The sequence below is a fragment of the Oncorhynchus kisutch genome, linkage group LG16 (assembly GCF_002021735.2).
Source record: "Oncorhynchus kisutch isolate 150728-3 linkage group LG16, Okis_V2, whole genome shotgun sequence".
In the NCBI taxonomy this organism is placed as follows: domain Eukaryota; kingdom Metazoa; phylum Chordata; class Actinopteri; order Salmoniformes; family Salmonidae; genus Oncorhynchus; species Oncorhynchus kisutch.
In genome coordinates this window covers 37,333,619-37,349,854 of record NC_034189.2, presented here as the reverse complement: position 1 = coordinate 37,349,854, position 16,236 = coordinate 37,333,619, and the positions used below count along the sequence as shown (strand labels likewise).

General features: G+C 45.1%; 1 protein-coding gene across 2 annotated transcripts in view; it reads left to right on the top strand.

Annotated features, from left to right (window-relative positions):
• The window catches only part of LOC109906649 (alpha-1,6-mannosylglycoprotein 6-beta-N-acetylglucosaminyltransferase A-like), a 128,339-nt gene that overhangs the window by 28,830 nt on the left and 83,273 nt on the right, over nucleotides 1-16,236 (top strand). For both annotated transcript variants that reach the window (XM_031792321.1, XM_020504468.2), the window contains exon 3: nucleotides 2,193-2,357. In XM_031792321.1, the coding sequence (XP_031648181.1) occupies nucleotides 2,193-2,357 (165 nt within the window). The remainder of the gene's footprint in view (nucleotides 1-2,192; nucleotides 2,358-16,236) is intronic.

Here is a 16,236-nt window from a genome sequence, read left to right as displayed (position 1 = left end):
CTGTCCACACTCCGCCCTGAGCCACGCATTTACATTTCCCTTTGTTTTAAGCTGGATTCATTATTTACAGCGTTCGTGCCTGTCGGAAAGACCGAATATTTCATTTTTTAACGTAAACCTCATCGTGCTTTGGGCACTCCTTTGCAAACATGCCGAGGAATGTTTATTTCTGAGACTCAATTGGCTGCGACCTGTAAAACATTTAATTAGCTACACACACAGATCAGCCATGTGGGGAGATGGCCTACTCTACCTTGTCCAGGTTGGGGAGAGATGGATGGAATGGGCAGTGTGTTTGGACTGGGTGGCAGTGTGTTTGGACTGGGTGGCATTGTGTTTCTTTCTCTAGTGCTCGTTTCTCTGTCTGTGTTGATAGAGGTCAGGCTGGGCGGTTAATGCTCAGGGCAATGTGTTTTCCGAGGGCACAATCTAGTGTGTGTAATTATGTTCAGCCTGATGCCCTGGCAGTGGCAGCACCACTCTATTTCCGACAGTGCACTGCTTTTCACCAGAGTCATATGGGCCCTGGTCAAAAGTACTGCACTATATAGGGAATAGGGTGGCATTTGGGCCGTGGTCCAGCTTTCAGTTGATTTCTTTCTTGTCTGACGCAGCGACGCTCCCTCCCGGAATCTGCTTATCTCCGCCCTACCCAGCCGTGCAGAGCAGACAAAACGCTGCAGCCTCCCTCTCTCCCTCACGCCTACTCTCCTCCCCTTCCCCTTCCACGCCGTCTTTCTGGAACGATAGGGAGTAACATATCAAATGCGACGCGCGGCCAGAGAAATTGCACCGCAGTCGGCGCGCTGACGTGTGACAGACTGGGTGCGATCGCTGTCTTCACAGCTCCACCGCCTCATGGAATGTTAATGAGGTTGCCGACATTCCGGAATATTCTTGGGGCGGCGGGAGGAAAGGAAAACATTTCAGGGGCAGAAGGGTCATGCCATATTTAATTTTCTCGGTAGCTACTAGTCAAAATTGATCAACTGTTTTGTGGCAAGATCTTAGGTCATTCCAATAAACAATATGTTAAGCATGTTGGATTTTGTTTTATCAGAGTTATATGCAAACTAATAAAATTTAAACCGAAGCCAAAATGTGTGTTGCATTTACAAGTCAACATTGATCAACTGTGAGATCTTACAACACCATAAACAATAATATGTAAATAATACAAAATAAAAAAATCTGACAGTTATAACAAATGGAATTGAAGCCACTCGATGTCCTCAACGCTGCTGGATGGTAAATATCAGATAAACACCATTAAGCCTTCGCATTGAAATGCCAAGCCCTGCATACCATTTCCTGAAATGCTACTGAAATGAACAGAGATGATGTCATTGTGAATGTCAGATCACTGTAGTGTCCTTTCTATCCCACCCCACTTCTTATTGGCTAGCTACTGGGCTAAGTCCCAATTATCACTCCTTACTCCCTAAATATGCATTTGTCCACTATTTGAAACGAGATGAGTGGTATAAGAAACATGGTGGTGAACAAATGCAATACACTTAGATTTGTGGGAAGTAGTGAACGAGGGCACACTTCAGGAAGGAGACGTTATTGGGACACAACTATTGTGAATGTCAGCTTACTTTTTTCAGTCCCATCGTCCATCCCACCTTTTGGCTAGCTACCGGAGTCAGGAGATGACCATAGAAATCCACAGACCTAAATGAAGCAGCAAGGTCATTCTCAAAGATACCCGCCAGCTCAGTTAAACATTTAAATGAGTCCCTTAACGGACAGCATGAAATCCAATGATTTATTGGGGTCGCTGAAATAAACTGATCCTCTCCTCTTGTTTTTCATTTTTCAGAGGAAGGCCAATAAGAACGGTCCGTCTCAGTATACAAGGCATACTCCGATTTACTCACACCATAACGATATATTGATTAGCCTAGTTATGACGATGAAAATAGAAAATAATTTTCTCTGGGGGTGAGTGTGGAGAGATACTCACTGGCATTATATCACTATGCTGTCATTTTCTCCTTGTCCTTCAAGAAATCAATCTGAGATTAGAATATGACTATTCATGAGATCAATACAAATTATAGGAAAATGAAAGGGAAATATAGAAAACACTGTACTGTATATTCTAGCCTCAAGTTATGTTAGCTGGTTAGCAGTAAGACTGATATGAGGTATCTATGCTTCATACTATACTGTGTTCCCTCCTCCAGATCTGAAGAAGACTCTGGCGGTGCTCCTGGACAATATCATGGTGCGGCTGGGCAAGCTGGAGTCCAAGGTGGAGAACATCTACAACGGCACAGGGGCTAACCTGACCAACGGCACCAGCACAGTCACGCCCAGCGCCTCCAATGCAGAGAAGGTCAACGTGGCAGGTGAGGCTCACTCTCTCCCTCACGAGCTTACCCCCCCCCTCCTTCCTTTATTGAAGACATTCAAAACAAGACATTGCACCTTGAAAATCCCCAGTCCTAGTTCTGGAACATGTCAAAGTAATAAGACATAGGCCTATAGGAGGGGTGTCAAGCTCAATTCCTGGAGTTGCTGAGTGTCTGCGGGTTTTCGCTCCTCCCTTGTACTTGATTGACCAATTAAGTTAGTTAGGAACTCACCTGGTTTTCTAGGTCTGGACACTAATTGAAAGGAAATAACAAAAACAAATGAACACACACTCAGTTCTCCAGTGAATCCGATGTGAGCTTAGCTGAATAGTGCTATTTATGCTGATAAGAATAAAGCTGTGCTCTGAGCCTGCATTGAAATGGCTCTATTCACCTAAGTTACCCCTCTGTCCTTAACCTACTGTAAGCAGTTGACTGCTCCAATATTCAAACCCATAGAAAACCTTTCTGCTTTTGCATACCTTTTCTGCGAGAACATAGATAGCACTCTTATAGGCCGCGGCCTTGAACATAGCTTGAATAAGGCCTCTCATTCACACACGCGGCGGGCCCCATTTTATTAGCCTTCATTTATTTTTCTTTCAGTTTTAAGAGGACATGTTTGCCGGCTGGGAAATACTGAGTGTTTGTTTGCTCGGGTGGGCCCTGGGATTGGCTCTCAGTAGTTAGTGAAGTATTTAGAGGTTTCAATGGGGACTTTGTGTGGCGACTGAATATGGTCGGAATTACATTATGACGATTGAGTTACAAAGGGAGCGTTTTAGAGCTAGGCCCATTCCGTTCAGGCTTCAGAACGTTTCTTAAACAAAAGAAAGAATGTTCAACTCGGCCTCCTTTCTGTGTTAGGATGATTTTTGTATTTAAAAAAAAAAGAAAAAAAGAATACTGCCTCCGTCTTGGGCTGCTTCAGTATCAGTGACAGTTCCCTGCTAGCTGTGTCGGTCAGGACATTGTGGTCCTTCTGTACTGCAGCAACCGCTACTTCCTGTGCAACAGCGATAACAAGATGGAGGTTATCTCCCATACCACATTAACGGTACACTGATCTCTCAATCCCACCGTTTGTCAACCAATGGAATACTCTGGCTTTGGACTAGTCAAAGGAAAGAGACCATACTGGTTGTCTTGACTTCTAACCTGTAAATAGACGCACGTATCATTTGGCCGTGTGGTTTGCCCCAACAGTCTGAGTTATCCCTGAAACACCACTCTTCCTCTCCACCTCTGTCCTGTGTGGCAGAAAGCCCTGCCAACCCATTTGCTGTTTTCCCCTGGGCCATGTGGGGCTGGGAAGGCAATTACCCAGATAGGATCTGGACAGTGATGGGTTCACGCATGTCTTCTGAGAGGCTGCTAGCTATCAAGGTGGAGCACCCAGGGCCCTAGGAAGAGGTGTCGTGCTCCCCCCTTTCCCTGCTACCACACTGTGTCTCAGTCAGACAGTTTGGGCCCTGCTCAGCCATGGAGAGAGGCCTCTGTTCTGACTATCTGACTTAACTACTGCTAATGTACTGCTTAGACAAAATATGCTGCTTTAATCACTGTAAATATGCACATTTTGGTATAATCATGAAGTAAACATCTATCTCCCGAATTTGATTGTCGCAGCTAGAAAGCTTTACAATGTGCTCATTTTAAAGCTATCCCAAACATGTCACTTCTGGCCAGTGCCTGACCCACCTCACAGCTGTGTATGGATGTGGCTGAGTCACCACAACCAGCCACACAGTCGGAACTCAGAGGGCAACGCCTAGTCCCTTCCTAACTGCTCTCGACTCTGAGAGAGCCCCCCCACCGCCACCCATTAACAGCTGTTTGGGACGAAGGTATTTGACAATGCCTCCTCCGTGTGGACTAAATAAAAACGAAGTCAACACTTGTTAGGCTTATCTGTTTTTGCTGGCACTGGCACAGTTTGGATTCGAGACCTACTCTGCAATTGAATGGCCTAACTCATGGAGCCAACAGGCTTCTCAGACTGTTGGTGGAGGAGGACCCTTAAAAGCATCTGAAAGATGTTGTCAGGTCATGTGACCAGGGAGGGTCTGCAGTGGCCACTCTGCTTCCTTGCAGTGATGAGCAAATTTGAAGTCAGATAAGGAAGTTCATGCGAGGTATGTTGGGGTGTAACTATTTAAGTTACACATTGTATTGTGTAGGCCTAACTTGGAATAACAGAACAAAGTCAGTTTTTTGTTTTTGTCTATTTTATGGGGTTGTGGGTGAAATAAGGAAGTGTTAATGAGAACAGGGCTTCACTGTCCTTTTGCGGACAGTTTTATCTTTGTATGTTTTATGGTGTAGTGGCGATTTTGCATCCCTCATTTGATGACTACTCTTAGCCAATTAGGGTCTCTGTTAGAGGACTGATATGCAGAAGTAGACTAATATCTATCTAGAGTCTCTCCTTCCTAATGTCTACATTTCCCAATGTTTTCCTTGTTTGGGAGCACAGCACCGGTCAGGGCTATTGGTGGTTTGCAGACTGCTGCACAAGCCTCCTCCAGACCCTAACATTATTCTATGACCTATAACATTACCTGCAGATAAGCTGAAGTAGAAAAGCCACATGGCATTAATACCTTTGAGTTTCATTACCAGGATTCTATACTGTGACAATGGTATTTAAGGCCTAGTTTAAAAAAAATGCTTGTCTTTAGTGTGGATGTCAATCTGCCATTTGTTTCCCTGTTGTCCTATATTATTACTATATCTTCTAATCTAAAGAGCCTCTGTGATCCTCTGTGTCTCTAGCCCAGCTGAGCTGAATGGTGGCAGCCAGGCAGTGTAGTGGATGTGCCAGGTATCAGAAGCTCAGACCAGGCGAGTGATAGCCTTTCCCTCAGAACTCACATCAAGTGGCTCTGGACGGAGAGGAGACCCAGGCACCCGATAAGGACCTCTCAGAATCACTTCTTAAAAGGTGACCTTCTAGAGTTCAAGTGACAACAGATGGAAACTAGCCTGCTAGCTAAATCTGGCATATTTACTGAAATGTTGTGGAATGTGAATTGTCCCTGTCAAATAAATGTAATTTTAAACAGTGAAATGCTCTGATGCCCCCTAATGTAACATGGAGTAAGAAGATGTTCAGAACTTATAGAAGCAACTATGCTGAACACAAATATAAACGCAACATGTAAAGTGTTGGTCCTATGTTTCATAAGCTGAAAAAACAATGTCTGAAGTTTTGAGGGAGAGTGCAATTAGTATGCTGACTGCAGGAATGTCCACCAGAGCGATTGCCAGAGAACTGAATGTTCAATTCTCGACCATAAGCTGTCTCCAACGTCGTATTAGAGAATTTGACAGTATGTCCAACTAGCCGTACAACCTCAGACCACGTGTAACCACACCAAGCCCAGGACCTCCACATCCAGCTTCTTCACCTGCGGGATCGTCTGAGGGGTAGTGGACCTAATGCCTGCGAGCTAAATTGACTGATTTCCTTATTTAAACTGTAACTCAAAATATAAACGCAACATGCAACAATTTTGAAGATTTTACTGAGTTACAGTTTAAATAAGGTAATCAGTCAATTGAAATAAATTCATTAGGTCCACTAAAACTTCAGACATTGTTTTTTCAGCTTATGAAACATAGGACCAACACTTTTATATTTGTGTTCAGTATATTTGCTTCTATAAGTTCTGAACATCTTCTTACTCCATGTTACATTAGGGGGCATCAGAGCATTTCACTGTTTAAAATTACATTTATTTGACAGGGACATTCACATTCCACAACATTTCAGTAAATATGCCAGATTTAGCTAGCAGGCTAGTTTCCATCTGTTGTCACTTGAACTCTAGAAGGTCACCTTTTTAAGAAGTGATTCTGAGAGGTCCTTATCGGGTAGGCCTAAATAGCTGCCTGGGTCTCCTCTCCGTCCAGAGCCACTTGATGTGAGTTCTGAGGGAAAGGCTATCACTCGCCTGGTCTGAGCTTCTGATACCTGGCACATCCACTACACTGTCTGGCTGCTACCATTCAGCTCAGCTGGGCTAGAGACACAGAGGATCACAGAGGCTCTTAACAGCACAAGGATGGCTCAATCTGGATTTGGCTCAGCGGGAGAGGATTGATTCAGATTGATTCAGCCAAACTCAGAACGGGCTTAGTGTGGACAATTGTCTGCCTGCTTCATGTTGATGCAGCCAATCACCAATCAGTGTTTTCCTCTGAGTGTTGGCGTAGCGCATTAGCTGTCCCTCTGCTGAAATGCAATCATGCTGGTAGATGGAGGAAGTGAAGGGGGGGGGGGAATGAAAGGCCAGGTGCCGGGCTCCTGAGATCTGGCTGGCTCTCTTCTCGTCTCCACCTAGCTGGCTGCCATTGAAAGGTGTGGATGTTGCTTTTGGCATTGGCCGCAAGTTGGGCCTTCTGTGAGATTTGTAGCGAGAAGGCTGTTGTTTTTGAGATGCTGCCGGCCGTAAGTGCAGACAGAAAAGCCCTTTTCTGCCTCAGAATGGCCCATCTCTTTGTCTTCTTATCGATCGCATCATGCCCGACCTAGGACAGACGACTGCCGACAATGGACAGAGGGCTAAGGTTTCAGTGATGCCGCACGGGACAATGACACCGCTGCCTCCCTGTGCACGACAACCCTAATGCATCATGGCAGAGCTAAGGCAGGATTATAATAGCGCTTACAATTTCACCTTGCAGACTGCTGCTGTCACAGAGAGTGCTTCTCTCTCTGAGGAAGGGATACTACTCTCCCTGAACAGTTGACTATCAAAGACCCTCTGGGAATGTTGTCGTTCAACATAATGTAGTCTTTGACATAACATGGATGAGTCATGTCACTGCCATGTCATATAGACGTTGGCGAATCTGAGTTTTTGTGCCGAAATGTTGGGCCAACCGTCTAGCCCTGCTTTGGATTAGACATAATGCGCTGTGATCTGAGGTCTACTAGTGGTGAGTGCAGAGGCTGTGTGTTTTCCTCTCAGAGTGCACCACTCTGGGAGATTCTGTCCCCTCCAGAAACACTCATACATCACCCACCGACCGACGGACGCTATCCAATCCGATGTCTCTCTCTTAAACAAATCAAAGTCCAGTTCTCCGCCGCTCTCCACCTCCCAAGAACATGGTGCCTGTTCCGGAGGCTATAGGGTTACGGAACATTCAGATAGAAACGTGTTGTGTAGAACATTAAATGGTTGTCTGTCAGATTTGTTGGCTCTATTTATTCTTATTCTATCTGCAAATTTAGAGCTTTTCACCTCCATGACTACACCACAGCTTTCTGTGCGTGCTCCTATAGACTTTGACTAGGGTTATTGTGTACAATGCAAATCCCAGACCTGCCAGTGCTAAGTATGTCTTGGCTCAGTAGTCAGGGGCAGGTAGGACAAATATGTTGACCACTAAAGACCTCCCGGTTCAATGGCAGTAATAAGATTTGCTTGACAAAGAACGTCTCTACTGGGACGCAGCATCTGAGGCCTGGCAATTACAGGATCTCCAATGCACTTTCTCTCAGGTTGGTAATGCTGTACTGTATTGGCAGTGTCGACTGCATTATGGCCTACACCGGTCCAAATATGAGTGAGTCCTATCGCATAAAAAAATGTGCATTCAAAGTTTTACATTTTCATTGGACCTTGACACAAAACCGCCCAGACACATTCTTCAAATATTTGTTTGAGTCCCAACCATGGTTCATTTAAAAAAAAAAAAAATAATTCACCTTTTATTTAACCAGGTAGGCAAGTTGAGAACAAGTTCTCATTTACAGTTGCGACCTGGCCAAGATAAAGCAAAGCAGTTCGACACACAACGACACAGAGTTACACATGGAGTAAAACAAACATACAGTCAATAATACAGTATAAACAAGTCTATATACGATGTGAGCAAGTGAGGTGAGATAAGGGAGGTAAAGGCAAAAAAAGGCCATGGTGGCGAAGTAAATACAATATAGCAAGTAACACTGGAATGGTTGATTTGCAGTGGAAGAATGTGCAAAGTAGAGAGAAATAATGGGGTGCAAAGGAGCAAAATAAATACACTAGGGAAAGAGGTAGTTCTTTGGGCTAAATTATAGATGGGTTATGTACAGGTGCAGTAATCTGTGAGCTGCTCTGATAGCTGGTGCTTAAAGCTAGTGAGGGAGATAAGTGTTTCCAGTTTCAGAGATCTTTGTAGTTTGTTCCAGTCATTGGCAGCAGAGAACTGGAAGGAGAATTGGTTTTGGGGGTGACCAGAGAGATATACCTGCTGGAGCGCGTGCTACAGTGACCAGCGGGACTTTACCTAGCAGGGTCTTGTAGATGACCTGGAACCAGTGGGTGTGGCGACGAGTATGAAGCGAGGGCCAGCCAACGAGAGCGTACAGGTCTCAGTGGTGGGTAGTATATGGGGCTTTGGTGACAAAACGGATGGCACTGTGATAGACTGCATCCAATTTATTGAGTAGGGTATTAGAGACTATTTTTTAAATGACGTCGCCGAAATCGAGGATTGGTAGGATGGTCAGTTTTACAAGGGTATGTTTGGCAGCATGAGTGAAGGATGCTTTGTTGCGAAATAGGAAGCCGATTCTAGATTTAATTTTGGATTGGAGCTGTTTGATGTGAGTCTGGAAGGAGAGTTTACAGTCTAACCAGACACCTAGGTATTTGTAGTTGTCCACATATTCTAAGTAAGTGCCGTCCAGAGTAGTGATGTTGGACAAGCGGGCAGGTGCAGGCAGCGATCGGATGAAGAGCATGCATTTAGTTTTACTTGTATTTAAGAGCAATTGGAGGCCACGGAAGGAGAGTTGTATGGCATTGAAGCTCGCCTGGAGGGTTGTTAACAAAAGAAGGGCCAGAAGTATACAGAATGGTGTCGTCTGCGTAGAGGTGGATCAGAGACTCACCAGCAGCAAGAGCGACATCATTGATGTATACAGAGAAGAGAGTCGGTCCAAGAATTTAACCCTGTGGCACCCCCATAGACTGCCAGAAGCCCGGACAACAGACCGTCCAATTTGACACACTGAACTCTATCAGAGAAGTAGTTGGTGAACCAGGCGAGGCAATCATTTGAGAAACCAAGGCTGTCAAGTCTGCCGATGAGGATGTGGTGATTGACAGAGTCGAAAGCCTTTGCCAGGTCAATGAATACGGCTGCACTGTATTGCTTCTTATCGATGGTGGTTAAGATATCGTTTAGGACCTTGTGCATGGCTGAGGTGCACCCATGACCAGCTCTGAAACCAGATTGCATAGCGGAGAAGGTATGGTGGGATTCGAAATGGTCGGTAATCTGTTTGTTTGTTGACTTGGCTTTCGAATACCTTAGAAAGGCAGGGTAGGATAGATATAGGTCTGTAGCAGTTTGGATCAAGAGTGTTCCCCCCTTTTGAAGAGGGGGATGACCGCAGCTGCTTTCCATTCTTTGGGAATGTCAGACAACACGAGAGGTTGAACAGGCTAGTAATAGGGGTGGCAATTTTAGAAAGAAAGGGTCCAGATTGTCTAGCCCGGCTGATTTTGTAGGGGTCCAGATTTTGCAGCTCTTTCAGAACATCAGCTGACTGGATTTGGGAGAAGGAGAAATGGGGAAGGCTTGGGCGAGTTGCTGTGGGGGGTGCAGTGCTGTTGACCGGGTTAGGGGTAGCCAGGTGGAAAGCATGTCCAGCCGTAGAAAAATGCTTATTGAAATTCTCAATTTTAGTGGATTTATCGGTGGTGACAATGTTTCCTATCTTCAGTGCAGTGGGAAGCTGGGAGGAGGTGTTCTTATTCTCCATGGACTTTGGTGTTCCAGATCTTTTTTGAGTTTGGGTTGCAGGAAGCAAATTTCTTGTTGAAAAAGCTAGCCTTGGCTTTTCTAACTGCCTGTGTATATTGGTTTCTAGCTTCCCTGAAAAGTTGCATATCACAGGGGCTGTACGATGCTAATGCAGAACGCCATAGGATGTTTTTGTGTTGGTTAAGGGCAGTCAGGTCTGGAGAGAACCAAGGGCTATATCTGTTCCTGGTTCTAAATTTCTTGAATGGGGCATGCTTATTTAAGATGGTGAGGAAGGCATTTAAAAAAACAAAACAGGGATCCTCTACTGACGGGATGAGATCAATATCCTTCCAGGATACCCCGGCCAGGTCGACTAGAAAGGTCTGCTCGCTGAAGTGTTTCAGAGAGCGTTTGACAGTGATGAGTGGAGGTCGTTTGACTGCTGACCCATTATGGATGCAGGCAATGAGGCAGTGATCGCTGAGATCTTGGTTGTAAACAGCAGATGTGTATTTAGAGGGCGAGTTGGTTAGGATGATATCTATGAGGATGCCTGTGTTTACAGCTTTGGGGTGGTACCTGGTAGGTTCATTGATAATTTGTGTGAGATTGAGGGCATCAAGCTTAGATTGTAGGATGGCTGGGGTGTTAAGCATGCTCCAGTTTAGGTCGCCTAGCAGCACGAGCTCTGAAGGGCAATCAGTTCACATATGGTGTCCAGAGCACAGCTGGGGGCAGAGGGTGGTCTATAGCAGGCTGCAACGGTGAGAGACTTGTTTTTAGAGAGGTGGATTTTTAAAAGTAGAAGTTCAAATTGTTTGGGTAAAGACCTGGATAGTAGGACAGAACTCTGCAGGCTATCTTTGCAGTAGATTGCAACACCGCCCCCTTTGCCCGTTCTATCTTGTCTGAAAATGTTGTAGTTAGGGATGAACATTTCAGAATTTTTGGTGGTCTTCCTAAGCCAGGATTCAGACACGGCTAGAACATCCGTGTTGGCAGAGGTGTACTAAAGCAGTGAATAAAACAAACTTAGGGAGGAGGCTTCTAATGTTAACATGCATGAAACCAAGGCTATTACGGTTACAGAAGTCATCAAAAGAGAGCGCCTGGGAGTAGGATAAGGGTACGGCTAAAAGCTATGAGAATTTGTCGTCTAGAACGTCTGGAACAGAGAGTAAAACAGGGTTTCTGGGGGCGATAAAATAGCTTCAAGGTATAATGTACAGACAAAGGTATGGTAGGATGTGAATACAGTGGAGGTAAACCTAGGTATTGAGTGATGATGAGAGATATTGTCTCTAGAAACATCATTGAAACCAGGTGATGTCATCGCATGTGTGGGTGGTGGAACTGAAAGGTTGGATAAGGTATAATGAGCAGGGCTAGAGGCTCTACAGTGAAATAAGCCAATACACACTAACCAGAACAGCAATGGACAAGGCATATTGACATTAAGGAGAGGCATGCTTAGTCGAGTGATCATAAGGGTCCAGTGAGTAGTGAGGTTGTTTGGGGTCACGGCGATTCAGACAGCTAGCCGGGCCATCGGTAGCAAGCTAGCATAGGATGGGGGTCTGTTTTTAGCCACCTCGTGCGTTTCCGTCGGTAGATTAGTGGGGTTCCGTGTGGTAGAGGGGATCAATCCAATTGGCAAAATAGATATAGTTATAGTGACACAAGACAAATTGTCCGATAGACCTATTCAGATCGCAGCCAATAAGACGGCTAACGATTAGTGGGCCGCAGATGGGCGTTCAGGGAACGTTGCAACGGAGGGGCCAGTTGGATAACTCCCTCGGGCAGATAACATCGATAGTCTAGTCGTGAAGGCCCGGTGGGGCTCAGCATCGGCAGTAAAACGGGTCCGGATAGGTGATTGTAGCCCAGGAGTGGCTGATGGAACTCTTCAGCTGGCTAGCTCCGGAATAATTGATGTTTGCTCCCCCGGGATCAGACGTAAGCCAATAGTCACACGGGTAGCAGCTAGCTAGCTGCGAGATCCAGGTGTAAATGTCCAGAGCTTGCGGTTGAAATCCAGGGATATGGAGAGAGAAATAAGTCCGGTATGTTCTGGTCTGAGTCGCGTTGTAGAAAACTGTCGATAGATTTTCGAGCTAAAGGATAGCTGATGACCACAAACAGTGGTTAGCTGAATTCTACAGTGAGCCAGTAAACTGGTTAGCTTCTGGTTAGCTTCTGGTTAGCTTCTGGTTAGCTTCTGGCTAGCTTCTGGTTAGCTTCTGGCTAGCTTCTATTGTGGATTTCAGATTTGAGGTAAATAAAAAAAAGTATTTAGTCAGCCACCAATTGTGCAAGTTCTCCTACTTAAAAAGATGAGGCCTGTAATTTTCATCATAGGTACACTTCAACTATGACAGACAAAATGAGAAAAAATCCAGAAAATCACATTGTAGGATTTTTTATGAATTTATTTGCAAATTATGGTGGAAAATAAGTATTTGGTCACCTACAAACAAGCAAGATTTCTGGCTCTCACAGACCTGTAACTTCTTCTTTAAGAGGCTCCTCTGTCCTCCACTCGTTACCTGTATTAATGGCACCTGTTTGAACTTGTTATCAGTATAAAAGACACCTGTCCACAACCTCAAACAGTCACACTCCAAACTCCACTATGGCCAAGACCAAAGAGCTGTCAAAGGACACCATAAACAAAATTATAGACCTACACTAGGCTGGGAAGACTGAATCTGCAATAGGTAAGCAGCTTGGTTTGAAGAAATCAACTGTGGGAGCAATTATTAGGAAATGGAAGACATACAAGACCACTGATAATCTCCCTCGGTGAGCAAAAATCCCAGAACCACACGGGGGGATTAGTGAATGACCTGCAGAGAGCTGGGACCAAAGTAACAAAGCCTACCATCAGTAACACACTACGCCGCCAGGGCCTCAATCCTGCAGTGCCAGACGTGTCCCCCTGCTTAAGCCAGTACATGTCCAGACCCGTCTGAAGTTTGCTAGAGAGCATTTGGATAATCCAGAAGAAGATTGGGAGAATGTCATATGGTCAGATGAAACCAAAATAGAACTTTTTGGTAAAAACTCAACTCGTTGTGTTTGGAGGACAAAGAATGCTGAGTTGCATCCAAAGAACACCATACCTACTGTGATGGGGATGGAAACATCATGCTTTGGGGCTGTTTTTCTGCAAAGGGACCAGGACGACTGATCCGTGTAAAGGAAAGAATGAATGGGCCCATGTATCATGAGATTTTGAGTGAAAACCTCCTTCCATCAGCAAGGGCATTGAAGATGAAACGTGGCTGGGTCTTTCAGCACGACAATGATCCCAAACACACCGCCCGGCAACGAAGGAGTGGCTTCGTAAGAAGCATTTCAAGGTCCTGGAGTGGCCAGTCTCCAGATCTCAACCCCATAGAAAATCTTTGGAGGGAGTTGAAAGTCCATGTTGCCCAGCAACAGCCCCAAAACATCACTGCTCTAGAGGAGATCAGCATGGAGGAATGGGCCAAAATACCAGCAACAGTGTGTGAAAACTTACAGAAAACATTTGACCTCTGTCATTGCCAACAAAGGGTATATAACAAAGTATTGAGATAAACTTTTGTTATTGACCAAATACTTATTTTCCACCATAATTTGCAAATAAATTCATTAAAAATCCTACAATGTGATTTTCTGGATTTTTTTTCTTCTCATTTTGTCTGTCATAGTTGAAGTGTACCTATGATGAAAATTACAGGCCTCTCTCATCTTTTTAAGTGGGAGAACTTGCACAATTGGTGGCTAAGGCGGGTTGCAGGAGAGTGTTTTGAAGTTGAGTTTTTGTAAAAGAAAATATATAAAAGATGTGCGAAGAAAGGTGTGTGTATATATATATATATAGATAGATAGATACTGGACAAGATGAGGACAATGGACGTCTGACTGCTATGCCATCTTGGGAGAAAAAAAGATCATGCGGATATGGATTGTTAATTATATGTTTTGAGTTCCTGTTTGAGACTCTGACCTCGTGCACATTTGAGCGTGTGTGCATCAGAAAACACTTCATAGCTTGGCGCATTGACTACCTTGACAGCCTGACATTGTGAGAGGCACTTCTTCACTGTAACACCTGACCTCTTTTCCATTAATACACAGTACGACATGCTACACGGGCTGACATTTGGAGGATGTGGCAGGAACATGTCTGGCAAGCCGTGTTGAGAGGGTCAGGCTCAGGAACTGATTGGTGGGTGTGTGTAGACAGTGAAAACTGGGTTAGGACCGCCAGCCACTGAAGCCAGTGCTGTGTGTGGGTCTGTATCTGTGTCTGGTTGGGTTCAAACCCGGGTCTCCTGCAAACGTGTCATCTCTCTGAGGTAAAGCCTAGGCTTCCGGTCTCATCCAAATTGCAAACAAAGTTACTCATCACACCAGCGTGGTTCATCGAACCACCTCTGTTACATGCACCACCGCCCTCTCACCAGCTTGTGAATAAGGACGGGTGCCTCGGTGCCATCACACCTCGTCTGCCACCCTGCTCAGGGCCACTAGCAGAGAACAGCACTGACATTTCCAAGCTTTCACTGCAGTTGGGTTTTAGTCAAATTGGTTTGGCAATTGCACAGTGAAATGTAAAGGCATCGGTACTGGGTAACCGACACCACGCAGAGGTAGGCAAGAGAAAAAGGCTTTTGAACAAGGAGTAGGCTAGATAGTCTTGCTTTTTGAATAAATTGCCCCACTACAAAGCAAGATTGCTATCTTAGGAGCCAGAAAGGACATTTGTATTCTGAATCATTTCCATGAGCTTTTGAATTTCCTTATCTCCTCTGGAAGTGAGATAAAAACCTGCTCTGTGTTCCACCTGCATGACAGCATAATGGAAAACATTCTAGCATGTTTTTGAGTGCACTGCTGAATGTTTCTAGGCTTTTCCTGGAACAGGCTGCTAACAGATCCAGTTGGAAACAACTCATGAGGTTGCGTCCCAAATGGCACCCTTTTCTCTACATAGTGCACTACTGCGGGCCCAGGTCAAAAGTAGTGCACTATATAGGGTGACATTGGGGTTACGGCCCAGGAAGGCCTCTGCTTTGCATCAGTCCAGATTTAGCAAACCATTTGCAGTACAACATGCAATGTTTTCTTCCCCTGTCTAGCTCACTTTTTTAGAGCAAGTATTGGAGGTCTCCCCATAGACACTTATTCATATGGAGTGCAGATGAGGATCTAAATGTAAACAAACTGCGAGAGGTTGAGAAATGTGGCCACTTGCATAGCTCACAAAGAAGGATACTGTATCATGCCTTGAAAACGTGTTCTGCAGTGCCCTGCCTGATCAAGGCCTGGATTGGATGGGATGGCTGGCTGGCTGGCTGGCTGGCTCCAGCAGCCAGGCCATGTGCGCCACTCAGTTTCACTCCTCTCCCTTTCTGTCTCTTTTTCTCTCCTCCGCTGGCTTGTGTTCGACTGTTTGAGCCGTACTGAACGAGGCAGCCGTATTCAGGGGGGCGGTAAACAGAGCGCTGCACTGTATTAACTCCCCCCTTTCTAAAACAGATATTTGGGTTTTGTTAGAACTAACAGTGGCTCTGTATACGTTCAGAGAGGATCAACATTAGTCTCATCTGGGGCCCTACATTTGTACAGCATGTGTTGTTGTTGAAGCGGTCGCATCTGTTTCTACTCTGGTTCGCGGTGGTAGATTTGGCTATTTTTCTTAATTCATCAATGCACTCTCCAACAACCCTAGCTTGGTCCCAGATCTTGTGCTCTCAGTTGACGTGACAATGACCATAGGAATTGGCAAGACCAGATAAACAGATCTGGGACCTGGCTAGTCTAACCTCGGTTTAGTGATTGAGTCAGGTCTTAGAGAATGTGCTGATGTTTTTGTTGACAGGAATCATAATAGAGGATACACTTAAGATAGCCCGATCCCTCTACAGTCAGTAACAAGGCATGATTGTTTCATGCTGGCTGTACACACAGTAACATATTATCATGCAGCCTTGGGAAGGACCAATGTTTTCCTGCATGGATAATGCTATGCAAATATTGTAGCTGCAGTATGAGACATTTGACTACAGGCTAGTCATATTGGTGCTAGCTAGTGTTGCTGGGTGTAGGGTGAAGTTGCACTTAGATG